We start from the raw sequence: 13048 nt of genomic DNA, 5'->3' as shown, positions 1-13048 counted from the left end.
TCCACAGCAGTTGAGCAACACTTAGCTTTCATAGGCTCAGGATGGTCATCACATTATTTATTTACTTACATTTCATATTTCTAAACCACCCATCTCCCTCAAAGAGGAGCTCTGGGCAGTATTTTTGTCTTTGTTCAGTCACTGAGTTGCGTCTGACTCTTTGTGATCCCCTGAATCGCAGCACACCCTGTCCACTGATTCCTGGAGTTTCCCCAGATTAATGTTCATTATCTAATCATCTCATCCTCTGGCATCCCTTTCTCCTTTCGCCTTCAGTCTACAATGCAATAAAATTCTCTCAGTGTGTGTGTGTGTGTGTGTGTGTGTATTCCAGCATAACTCTGGAGCAATTTCCATCAAACGTGGTTTGATTGACATCTGTGTATGACTTACTCTCTGAAAAAAAAAATACTGTGGGGGTAAGACACCCTAATACCCCTTGGGGTGTACTTTCTGTTAAGATACAGCCTATTGTGCCATAAAATAGCTTCTACTGTACAGTGCAGTGGAGTTGTCATGTTAACGGCTTCACAGTACTCCACAAGGGGACTCCCTTTGATAAGGGGAAAAAAAATCCAACATTAGAAATTACATTTGGTCCAGACATTTCCCCCCTATAAATAAATACCCTGGATTGCCACTTCATCAACTAGTTGAATAAATAAAGCAACATGTTAAAATTAATATTGAAATTAAATTAGGATTAAATTTGTTTAAATTATAAACTAATGACAATTAAACACCAAAAGGGTAAAAACTCTAAAATGGACATTTAACATTGGTAATTATGAGGCGGGGTGTGTGTGTGTGTGTCTGTGTGTGTGCGCGTGCACTCTTATAGGTCTAGCCATCCTCATGGTTGTATAGGCCTCTGCGCCCCCTACAGAAGGCCACAAAGCCAAGATTTATTATGCTACTTGGCTTTTAGCAATGGGTGAATCCACATATTCAGGTTATTTGAATGATCTTTAAGCCAAACCATTGAAGTTTAGTAACAAACTACAGTAAAAACATTTCCTGACATATTGAAATTCAACATATGAAGTCAACTACTGATTCTTGACTATTGCCGAACGTGTACATTAACACTGAAACAGTTCTGACTGGCCTGCGCTGATCTTGAAAAAGCAAAACAGATTCAGATCTGGTTGGGTAGGGAGCCATCTGAAATTATGAAGGTTTTAAGCGTGGCTGGGATGTTGACTAAATACAAAGAGCCGAGGTGGCGCAGTGGTTAGGGTGCAGTACTGCAGGCCACTTCAGCTGACTGTTATCTGCAGTTCAGCGGTTCAAATCTCACCGGCTCAAGGTTGACTCAGCCTTCCATCCTTCCGAGGTGGGTGAAATGAGGACCCAGACTGTGGGGGCGATATGCTGACTCTGTAAACCGCTTAGAGAGGGCTGAAAGCCCTATGAAGCGATATATAAGTCTAACTGCTATTGCTATTGCTATTGCTACCCCAGATGAAGGTAATGAAAACTCACTTTCATACTATTGCCAAGAAAACCATATGGACAGATGGCATGAGAGTTTTCACATATTTACATATGACATATGTTACATATGTGCATATTACATATGTCAGTTCTTGCACAGTAGTATCACCTTGAGGATACATTCCTGATAATTATAGCCTGTGTCTGGGTTCAAAAGTTTTATTTCTTTTAAAGACAAACATTTCATCATTCCTGAATCATTAAGACATCGAAGTACAATTTTTTATATGTCAAAATAGTTCTAATTTACCACCAAATTCTTGTCTAGCCTAATGTATACCCCTCCCTCCCTCCACCCTCCCCCAACCCCCCTCCTCCTCCTCCCCAACTTCCCAGAACCCGTACATGGTATGGATTTTTAACAAACACAGTCTAAAATCTATTGAGAAAAAAGAAATAAAGAAATCAATGACATTCTACATTGATCTTAGCTTCTTCTTGCTGAACTAACTTTAAGGAATTTAAATCATTTCTGATCTTAAGCATAGGCTAACTGGAATTTCTTGGTCCCGTATTTATTTTGTATATAGTCAATCCATTTTTTCCAGTCTCGTTTATATCTCTCATTTGAGTGATCTTTAAGATATGCTGATATTTTAGCCATCTCGGCTAAGTTTGTAACTTTCAATGTCCATTCTTGAGTTGTAGGCAAGTCTTCCTTTTTCCAGTATTGCGCCACCAACAGTCTTGCTGCAGTTATTAGGTGCAGAATCAAGTTAGTCTCTACCACTGTAAAGTCAGTACATATACCTAGTAAGAATAACTGAGGAGTAAACTTTATCCTTCTTTTAAAAATATTTTGCATAATCCACCATATTTTTATCCAAAATGCCTTAACCTTTTGGCAGGTCCACCATATATGAAAATATGTAGCATCGAGAGAGCCACATCTCCAACATTTAGGCTGTAAGTTCGGATACATAGAAGCCTGTGTCTGAACGTATGTGGAATTTCAACTTTCAGGCATTTTCAGGTTGTTATTGTTGTTGTTTTTAAATGAAAACTGAAGGATGATGGAGATGGGAAATTTGCATTTAAACATTTCATCTTTATTTTATAGGATTGGATTATAGCTCCAGAGGGTTATGCTGCCTTTTATTGCGACGGAGAATGTTCATTTCCTCTCAATGCCCACATGAATGCCACAAATCATGCCATAGTACAGACGCTGGTATGCTTTCATCTGTTTTTTTTAAATAATCAATATATAATGTTTAGAGATATTTTATAAATCATAAATACAAATATTTATTTATCAGTCAATCAGATTCAGTGGAGCTTCCTTTTCAGGAGATGCAGCATCCTAGAAGAACATTTTAAATATCTATTTGGTCGTATTTTTAAAATGTCTTTTGCTTCCGCAGGGGTCTTTAAAGAAAAAGAAGCAATATTTGGAAATATTGCATGCTGTGCTAACATTTCATTTCAAGCGCAAACCAAGAAGAGTGTTGTGTTTCTGAAAGGCCAGCTGTAAACAGGCTTTTGAGAAGCTTCTGTGATTTTTACAATTGCATTTTTATACTTTCCACAGTTTTTGTTTTGTTTCCCAATAATAGTTTAAGGCCAAGCTACCCTAGACTCCATTTTCTTTATCCTGCACAATCTTTGGATGGATTCTCCCTTTAGCTATGAAAAACGCATTGTTTTTTTAAGAGAGAAGATCAGTTTAGAAATATAAATAAATAAAATAAGTAGATTAGTCCTCCTCCTCCTCCTTTAAATCAACCCAATACATGATAAAACACTATTCATGGGACGTGAATATTTTTTCCCCACATTTCAGTCTAGAACTATGAAAGAGAGATTTGTTCGAAGCCAGCTTCCATGCCCAAGGGGGGATTGCAACCTGGTCTTCCCACTACTAATACATCTCCTTAACTACTAGAGCATACAGTCTTTCTCTTTCTCTCCATACATACCACATACAGACACACACGCACACATACACACACTATACACCCAAACCTCTATCTCTGTGTTGTGTTTAAATGTGTGTGTATGTCTTGTGTGTGTGTGAGGGAGAGGGGGTCAGGGACATTTTAACAGCATTATGAGCCCTGGGCAAAGCAATGTACTGAGACCCCTACGACAATTACTCACGGGTATAAAAATTGTATAAAAATGTAGATTGTAGATTGTAGAAGTTTATTTGTATGCCGCCCTTTTCCCTGGGGGGACTCAGGGCGGCTCACAACCCAAAGGGGAGGGGGAGACAGACTTTTAACATATAAGACAATACATAATTAAAAACACAACATTCATACCATTTGGGCGGGTTACAGTCTTAGCCCCAGGCCTGACGGGATAGCCAGATTCTGAGGGCTGTGCGGAAGGTCTGGAGGGTGGTGAGGGTACGGATCTCCATGGGGAGATTGTTCCATAGGGTTGGAGCTACCACCGAGAAGGCTCTCCTCCGCATAGTTGCCAGTCGGCATTGACCGGCAGATGGAACTCGGAGGATGCCTAATCGATGAGATCTAATAGGTCGCGTGGAGGTAATTGGCAGTAGGCGGTCTCTCAAGTATCCAGATCCACTACCATGTAGGGCTTTATGGGTGACAAGTAGCACCTTGAAGCGTACCCGGAGATCGACAGGTAGCCAGTGCAGCTCGCGGAGGACAGGTGTTATGTGGGTGAAGCGAGGTGCACCCACAATCGCTTGCGCGGCCGCATTCTGGACTAGCTGTAAATGTAAATGTTTGATAAAATTAAACATATATTTGCATCTTAGCATTAATTTAAAAATGCAGATTCGGAACTGCGGTGTGATATACGATGGAACTTATTGTTCCTATGTTGTTTTTAAGTTATGTGTTTGTTTTTGTTGATCTGCTTATGTGTTTAAAATAAAAATTTATAACAATGAAAAAAATTGCAGTAAAATGTAATAAATATGTTGATGCATTTATACGGTACAAGGTGCATTGAAGGGTTAACATACACCAATTAGTATAGGGCCCCGATGCTCGTGGGGGCAATGGGCAAGTACCCATCAGGCCCATGTGTTAAGACAGCCCTGGGAGAGGGGGAGAAAGATTGAGGGAGAGAGAGAATATATGGTTGGCAGGGGAATTTTGGGACTTGTCGTCCACAAGCAGGGGTGGGTTTCAACCGGTTCGCGGCGGTCCCCGCGAACCGGTTGGTCGGCGAACCCGGAAGTAAGTAACTTCTGGGAATGGCGAAGGGCCCACCCATCAGCCCGCGCTCCTTACCCGGTTTTGACGAGTTCTGTGCTTCCACGCATGCGCAGGACGCATACAGCGCCTGCGCGATCCTCCAGGAGAAGCTGGAGCATCGCACAGACGCTAGTACACATGCGTGCACTGCGCGCGTGCACAAGGACGCCGCCGGCCCCGTTCCAACCGAACCGGTTGGAACGGGGCGAGAAATCCACCCCTGTCCACAAGTCTTAAAGTTACCAAGGTTGGATACACCTGCTCTAAACCTTCAAGTCGCCACAGCATAAAATTTGGGGTTTGTTGGTCTTCTTATTAAAAGCAGGATATACTTTTCACTGCAAAGTATTAAAATCAGAAACATTTTAACCAGAAGCGGGATTCACTTATCTTCCTTACTGGTACGCAAATGTGAGTGCGCTCACTTCGATTGCTTTGCCTCATCTGCGCATGTGCATCGTCTTCTGCGCATGCACAGTGCTTGTGCATTACATTGGGGCGAGTGGGCGGAGCCTCCCACAGCCACCGCCAATATCGGTTCGCCCAAACTGGAGAGAACCGGCTGAATACCACCTCTGATTTTAACAATATGACTGTCACTCTTCCACCAAAAAACAACAACAGTGTGTATTATTTGCTCATTGTAGGAGTCATCACAACAGATTATAGAATGAGTAAAATCACATTGTATCTTGTTGTCTTTCACTTTCAGGTCCACTTGATGTTCCCTGATCACGTCCCAAAGCCCTGTTGTGCTCCAACCAAACTGAACGCCATCTCTGTCCTCTATTTTGATGACAGTTCCAATGTTATTTTGAAAAAGTACAGGAACATGGTGGTGCGATCGTGCGGATGCCACTAGGATTCAATTGCAAAAAAAAACAGTGTCGCAAAGTGGAAATTGTACAGTTATTCTTTGTATGTTTCTTTTCTGAGTGTAGAGGAATTGGAGTGACCATTTTCACAATATTTCTCCAAGAAGAGGTTCCATTCGTTACGACAGAATCCTGGAGCTGAAGTTCTTCCCGTCTGGTGTCCGTCACACCACAAACTGGGCTGCAACCGGGTGCTTGCTACTCCCTTCATCCTCTAGCTACGACTTCGTTTGTAAGCATCTGGGGAAGGAAATGTGGCTGTCACAGAGATCAAGAAAAGCATAGAAAAAACATTAAGAGAAACCTGTGCAAAGGGAATTTATTTAGGGAGATAAGAAAATTAAAAGACAAGAAAAAAATAAGATACAATTGAATTGAGTTTGAATTTGAATAGATTTGTATGCCGCCCAATCCCGAAGGACTCTGGGCGGCTTACATAAAAACAATTAAAAGATTAAAAAGATTAAAAACACAAAACAGTACAATTTAAAAGAGGGGGAAAAAAACCACAACATGCACTCAGTTATAATGGGGCTGGAATTCAGTCAGGCTCAGAAGCTCCAGGCCTGCCGAAACAGCCAGGTCTTAACGGACTTACAGAAGGCCAGGAGAGTGGGGAGGGTCCGGATCTCAGGGGGTAGCTCATTCCAAAGGGCCGGGGCTGCAACAGAGAAGGTTCTCCCCCGGGGAGCCGCCAGACGGCATTGTGTGGCTGACGGTATCCGGAGAAGGCCCGCCCTGTGCGATCTTATTGGGCGCTGGGAAGTATGTTGCAGGAGGCGGTCACGGAGATATCCAGGTCCTAAGCCATGTAGGGCTTTATAGGTAATAACCAGCACTCTAGACTCTAGTTGTTAAAACGTAGACTAAGGCTAGGAGTTTCCTTTTTGATTTTTTTAAATGGAGAAAATAAGGATATTAGGTAACTTAATCCCACTGATGTCACATCTCTTCTCATGTACAGTATAATGTACATAGTAGCTTTTATTTATTTAAAGGTATATCCTTTCTTTTATATGAATGTTGTTTCAAATGCTTTATTATATAGGTTTATATATAAGTAGTAGAACGTTGAAGGCAAATTTGGGGTACCCGTACTGAGATTTATTTCATTTTATAAAATAAAGCTTTTGTACACTCTCTCTCTCTCTCTCTCCACTCTCCCCCCCTCCCCTCTTTCCTCTCAAGGTAAAAAAAATCCCGAACTCCTGTGACTATTTTATATTGTTAAAGGAAATTGAATACATTTGGCCAAATTGTGCCAATGAAAACTCTGGCGGGCTATTTATTTAGAGTAAGCACTGAGAACGGAGTTTTTTTTTTTTTAAATGCTTAGCTAAACACAATTTTCCTTTTAGAAGTTCTGCCCCATTAGGTGAAGTAAGTTGAACTGTGTTTAAATAAACAAATGGTAGCTTAAATGCAGTGGGGCTGAAAGATTGCGCACAATTGTTGGGGCTGTTTTCTCTAGAATAATCGTGTAACCGTAGGAACCATAATCTCCTTCCCTTTTGCTTGTGGGCTGCAGCTCTTCCTGGAGGCACGAAACTTGGGGCATTCTGCCAGTTGTTTGTGCCCAAAATTTAGTTCCGAACTTTGTGCGATGGGAGAGGGGAGGGGGGAAAATAGAGTACAACCTTCTTACCTCAGGTAGATGTGATTGGTCCATCATCTCTAACACGGCTGCAAAATGTGTGGTTCTTAGACCGAAAGCACCATATGAACCAGCCTCCTCTCTAAGAAATATACCATGAGATGGAAATGCATTCAATTTCCACTGGGCATTATGGAATGTAAGCAAACGTTCCATTAACCTGTCCCATGAACCTTACTACTCTATCCATATCTTCTCAGAAGTAAGTTCCATGGGATCTGCTGCTGGATAGAGTTGAGTTTGGTTGAAAACAGAGAGCATTGGACTTGCACTGTATTTCTCTCCTTTAAGCACTATTTAATAAGACTGTTATGGTATAAGGGAAGCATAGAATAATGGGCTCAGCTGTTGATCACGTTTAATAAGATTCCGGTGGTATGGAATAGGGGAAATACAGAATAATGTGCTCAGGTGTTATGAACACTTTGGAGAAATTAATTTAATCTCTTTTTCAACAGGGTTAAAACATTGATATGGATTGTTTTAATTTTGTTACATTAAATCTGTTGAAATACTGTGCTCTTGTGCTTTAGAGAGATCTAAGGAATGCATTGCCTTTGACTCTGTTTAACTTGTCCATGAAGTTGTCAAAAAGCACAGCTTGATGTGAGGACACTTTTATCCTAATTTATCACAGCTTTAATTAAACTTTAGTACACATATTCCTGCGGTACAAGTAGCCACTCAATGTCACTTTGAATCCCAAGATGAGTGGCTTATACATTTGATAAATAAGTAAATAAATCCCTCCAAATTGCTGTTTTGCCAGCCCTCCCAAGCAAATGAGATAGGAAACAAGACTAGATTCTACTTTAATTAGTCCAATCAGTTTTATCCTATTGGAAGTAAGTCTACTTAACAGAATCTTGCAAGTCTGAAGGTATAAACTTCCCACTGCCCCCTTTAACTGCTTGATCCAGTAGGGCAGATCCTTCCTAAGTGGTGGCACAGTGGTTAAATGCAGCACTGCAGGCTACTTCAGCTGACTGCAGTTCTGCAGTTCGGCTGTTCAAATCTCACCGGTTCAGGGTTGACTCAGCCTTCCATCCTTCCGAGGTGGGTAAAATGAGGACCCGGATTGTTGTTGGGGGCAATATGCTGACTTTGTAAACCGCTTAGAGAGGGCTAAAAGCCCTATGAAGCGGTATATAAGTCTAACTGCTATTGCTATTGCTATTGCTATTGCTATTCTTTCTCTGACCATTAAGCCACTGGAGGCTCCGGCCTCTCTTATCTAATTGTTTCCTAAGCAGCGTCTCTTTCCCTCTTAATGTCATTTACACATTCCATTATACATGCTTTAAGAAATGTTTAAAATTAATTTGGGAATTGTTTAGAAAGAAAATGAATTTGTTTAGGACTTAAATAGAAGATTATGGCATTTGGAGCTGAATTTATGTTAAATAAAGGTGGAAGTGTATTTTGGGGTACATTAAATAATATATTTTGGAATAAAGGTGTACCATTTTAAGTACATGAAAGGGAAGATTATATTATGTTCTGTGGAAATATAAGTCTATATTTTATAACCTAATAAACCTGAAATATTTAGCTGGTTTGCTATATGCCTTTTTTCTGGGATTACATTATCTTGATTAGAAGCATTGTGTTCACTGGAAGCAGCCCTTTATTAAAAATACAGGGTTGTAGCTTAAGATTTGCTTTCTGTCGTAAAAGGAGCATTGCATTGAAGAAAGCTTGCTCAGAAAGAATACAGATATGATATACATCTACATGCACTGAAGTTTAGCTTGAGACACACACATTTCTTCCAAAAATGACAATTCTAACCAAATAGAAGAAGGGTTAAACAAGAAAAGAGGAAGAGAGAATGCTTCTCTGGTGTACTGCTCCCATTGTTCTATTGCAAAGGAGAGAACATTGGCACAGACATTTTTGCATGCTGCATTATTGGGAGTGGAGATACAGGATGCATGTGTCTAGGCATGCTTCTTACAGTGACTGATAAAACATGCTTCATGGGCCTTTCCATTTTGAGGGGAAAAAATAAAGTCATGTGAAAAAAAACCCTGTTGGAAGTCAATGCCTAAGATCAATGCGTGAAGTCCAGTTTTAATCAGTTTAAAGTTTCCAACTCCTCACTAACCACTGTAGCTACTTAATATATTCCCCAAAGAGCTAACTAAACACGTTGTGAATTAAGGGGAAGCAGGTAGCACTATTTTGAAGCTAATTGTTTTTAAGGGGTAACTCCCAATTGACTTGAGTCGGTTTAGACTGCCAGCTTATTTGGGGGAAGAGAGACCATTAGAAAAGTATTGGATACAATCAGAGGTGGGTTCCTACCAGTTCGCACCTATTCGGTAGAACCGGTTCGTCAAATCTACCAAACCGGTTAGAAGAGGTTCCACCAGTGGATCCGGAAAGCAGGCCACACCTACAGAAGAGGTTCCAAATTTTTTTGAAACCCACCACTGGGAATTCTGGGAGTTGAAGTCCACAAGTCTTAAAGCTGTCAGGTTTGAAGACCCCTAGTTTTTTTCCCTAAAGGGTTAGGGGTGCAAGGATCTTGTAACTTGACAGCTTTAAGACCTGCATGCTTCAATGCCAGAATTTCTGAATGGCTACTTGGACCGACCTAAGTACTAATTCATAATTTCATATCCGGTCACATGGGTGGCAAGCCACTCCCATCTGGCCACATGGGTGGCAAGCCACTCCCACAAAGGAGGCCACACCCACAGAGTAGATTCGAACAATTTTTGAAACCTACCACTGGATACAATTGAAGGGGAAGAGAGGGGAGAAGAGAGGCGGGAGAGGGCAGGAGAGGGTAGGGGAGAGGAGAGAGAGGAGGGGAGACAAGAGGAGAGCGGAGAGGAGGGGAGAGGGAAAGGGAGAGGGGAGTGGAGTGGAGAAGGAGAGGAAAGGAGAGGCTATATGGTTGTATAGTTTTGGTCCCACCCATACTTACTGTGACCCTGGACTTGGAAAGATGGGGTGTTTTTCCAGGATCTTAAGTAGAGGAAACATCCTGTTCAGAATTTCCTGTCCCCCAAATCCTGGACATCTATTAGTATTCTCCTCAGTCTACATTTCTTAGTAAGTAAGGAATAACAAGATTTCTTATTTATTAATTCTTAGGTTCCTTGGATAAATTGCTAAAATAGGCAAGGGCTAGTCGGTAAAATAATCTTGAAATGCTTTCCATAGATGAAAGATAACACCTGAATGGACCATTTCCCCTATAAAATTCTACCCTATGAAGCAGAATTAAATGTCAGGGAAGTTTTAACTTTTTCCTTTTCTTCTTTTATCTCCCTCTGCTTCTGCAAAGTCATTATTTCTTGAAATTCCCAGAATCTATCATGCATTTGGAGAGCAACATATGGAGGCTGATAAACTCACAACAAGGGTGATATAAATAATAGTGCAAGCCTCTCTAGAGTTTAGCAATGGAGACATGAACATCTGTCTCCAGCTGTGCAGCTATTTCTGAATTACATAGATCAAGCCAGGTTGGACAGAAATGGTAATTATTTTTGTTACTGACTGGAAGATCAAAGGTTAGTCTCAAAAAGTAAGGACAAGGGGACTGGTATCTAATGAAAAGATTTATACAGTATGTAATTTAATGTACGGTTTTCACATGAACCTCATGCTAATGTATATCAATGACAGCGAAAACAAACACTTTGATACAAGATTAACTATCACTGATGAAAAGTACATTTTGACTCTCTCAATAATCCTCAGCAGCTGCAATATTCCAGTATTACCCTTGCAAAGAATCTAGTCGTAGGCTGTAACACTGAACAAATTATTTCATTCCAAATATAAAATTAATAAGTCTGTTTTGCTGAAATTGGCAGTTGGAGCCCACAACGTTTTTGTATAATGATCTCCTGCACTTTTTAATGCAAGAGCTGGTATTCTGTAATGATAATTAATCCCTTTTTCTAATAAACCTCAGCATCAGTAGAAGAGAGCTAGAGTTCAATTGTTTTCTGAACCAACCAGAATTTGATCAAATGCTTCCTTTGTATTGTCAGACACGTCTTGTTATTTTTTTAAATATGAGATTATAGCACATTGGGGAAACAACGCAAAATAATATCATCATAAAAGAGGAATCATAATTCTAATGATTTAGGTGCCGAAATACAAGACAAAATATTCAGGCATTCTCCTGCTCCCCAAAATGAATGGTTCCCTCGCACATATGTGCTAGTCGTTCCCAACTCTAGGGGGCGGTGCTCATCTCCATTTCAAAGCTGAAGAGCCAGCACTGTCCGAAGACGTCTCCGTGGTCATGTGGCTGGCACGACTGAATGCCAAAGGCGCACGGAACGCTGTTATCTTCCCACTAAAGGTGGTCCCTATTTTTCTACTTGCATTTTTTGTTTTTTTGTGCTTTGAAACTGCTAGGTTGGCAGAAGCTGAGACAAGTAACGGGAGCTCACTCCATTATGTGGCACTACGGATTCAAACCGCTGAACTACAGGTACCTTTCTGATCGACAAGCTCAGTGTCTTAGCCACTGAGCCACCATGTCCCCATTAATTAATTAATTTTTTTAAATAAATTTTAATTTTTTTATTGAAGCTTATAAAAAAAGGCAATATTTACAAAATACAAAAAAAAAAAAGAAATAGAACTCATTACATATTTACAGCGCAAACGTCAAAAATTCATACATATGTATACATAGTTCATCTCACCATGCCTAGTATAAAACTAGGTTACTAATTCTATGCAGGTATTCATAACGGATTTTTCCTATCAGATCATCAAAGTTTTTTAAACACTGTAGTCTCTTGATATTACTTGTAGGTGAGTTCTCACCTCTAATACATTTCTTATCTCATTTGTTACTTAGTCTTTGTATATTGTATATTTAAATTGTTACTTAAGTTATTTTAAGTTAATAAAATATCTCATTTATATATCTTAATTCTCATTGTCTTTCTTATCAAACCATTTGTATAATTTCTCCCAGGCTTTGTAGAAGTCTGTGTCTTCTTTTTCGTTAATCAGCATTGTCAATCTATTCATTTCTGCTATTTCTAAAATTTTATTCATAACCATTGTACTAGTGGGGGCATTAAAATTAACGAGAGCAAACTTACTCACATTTTAACGTCTAGCCAATGAAATTGCAGGCAAAGTTGACAATGTGTCCAGTGCTAGCCACAGGGGGAAAAAAAAGGAAGAAGGATTTTCCTTGGGAATTCTGATTTTTATGTACTCTGCTGTTTATTAGTGCTGGTAAGGTATTTTTTCCTTCATATGTGAGGAAGTCTATTAATGAGTATTGCCTACATAAATTAATGGATCGGCAGGTTAATGGGAAATCCGGGGGGGAGGGACAAAACAACTTCATAGTGCGGAATAAATCTTGCTCCACAATTCAAGCATCCTCATCTTATTCCATAGGTGGCCAAACAGCTCTGATAGAACTGCCACTCCCATACCAACATACCGGAGGTGGGTTCCTACCAGTTCGCACCTATTCGGTAGAACCGGTTCGTCAAATGTACCGAACCGGTTAGAAGAGGTTTCACCAGTGGACACGGAAAGCAGGCCACACCTACAGAAGAGGTTCCAAAAAGTTTTGAAACCCACCACTCTCTCTCTCTCTCTCTCTCTCTCACACACACACACACACACACAAACACACACACACACACACATACACATACACACACGCACAAACACACAGACAGACAGACAGACTCACACAGAGAGAGAAAGAGAAAGAAAGGAAGAAAGAAAGAAAAAAAAGAAAGAAAAAGTGAGAGAGAGATGAAAGAAAAAAGGAAAAAGGGACAGAGAGACAAAAGGAAGGAGAGAGAGAGAGAGAGAGAAAACACATGGCCGGCAAG

General features: G+C 40.4%; 1 protein-coding gene across 1 annotated transcript in view; it reads left to right on the top strand.

Moving 5' to 3' along the window:
• Positions 1 to 6013, top strand: part of BMP5 (bone morphogenetic protein 5) — a 58713-nt gene extending 52700 nt beyond the window's left edge. The window contains exons 6-7 of the mRNA XM_032217119.1: positions 2558 to 2668; positions 5386 to 6013. Of these exons, the coding sequence (XP_032073010.1) occupies positions 2558 to 2668; positions 5386 to 5535 (261 nt within the window). The 3' untranslated portion in view covers positions 5536 to 6013. The remainder of the gene's footprint in view (positions 1 to 2557; positions 2669 to 5385) is intronic.
• The last annotated feature ends 7035 nt before the right edge of the window (positions 6014 to 13048 follow it).

The sequence above is a fragment of the Thamnophis elegans genome, chromosome 4, assembly GCF_009769535.1.
Source record: "Thamnophis elegans isolate rThaEle1 chromosome 4, rThaEle1.pri, whole genome shotgun sequence".
Classification (NCBI taxonomy): Eukaryota; Metazoa; Chordata; class Lepidosauria; order Squamata; family Colubridae; genus Thamnophis; species Thamnophis elegans.
This window is presented reverse-complemented; position numbering and strand designations above follow the sequence as displayed.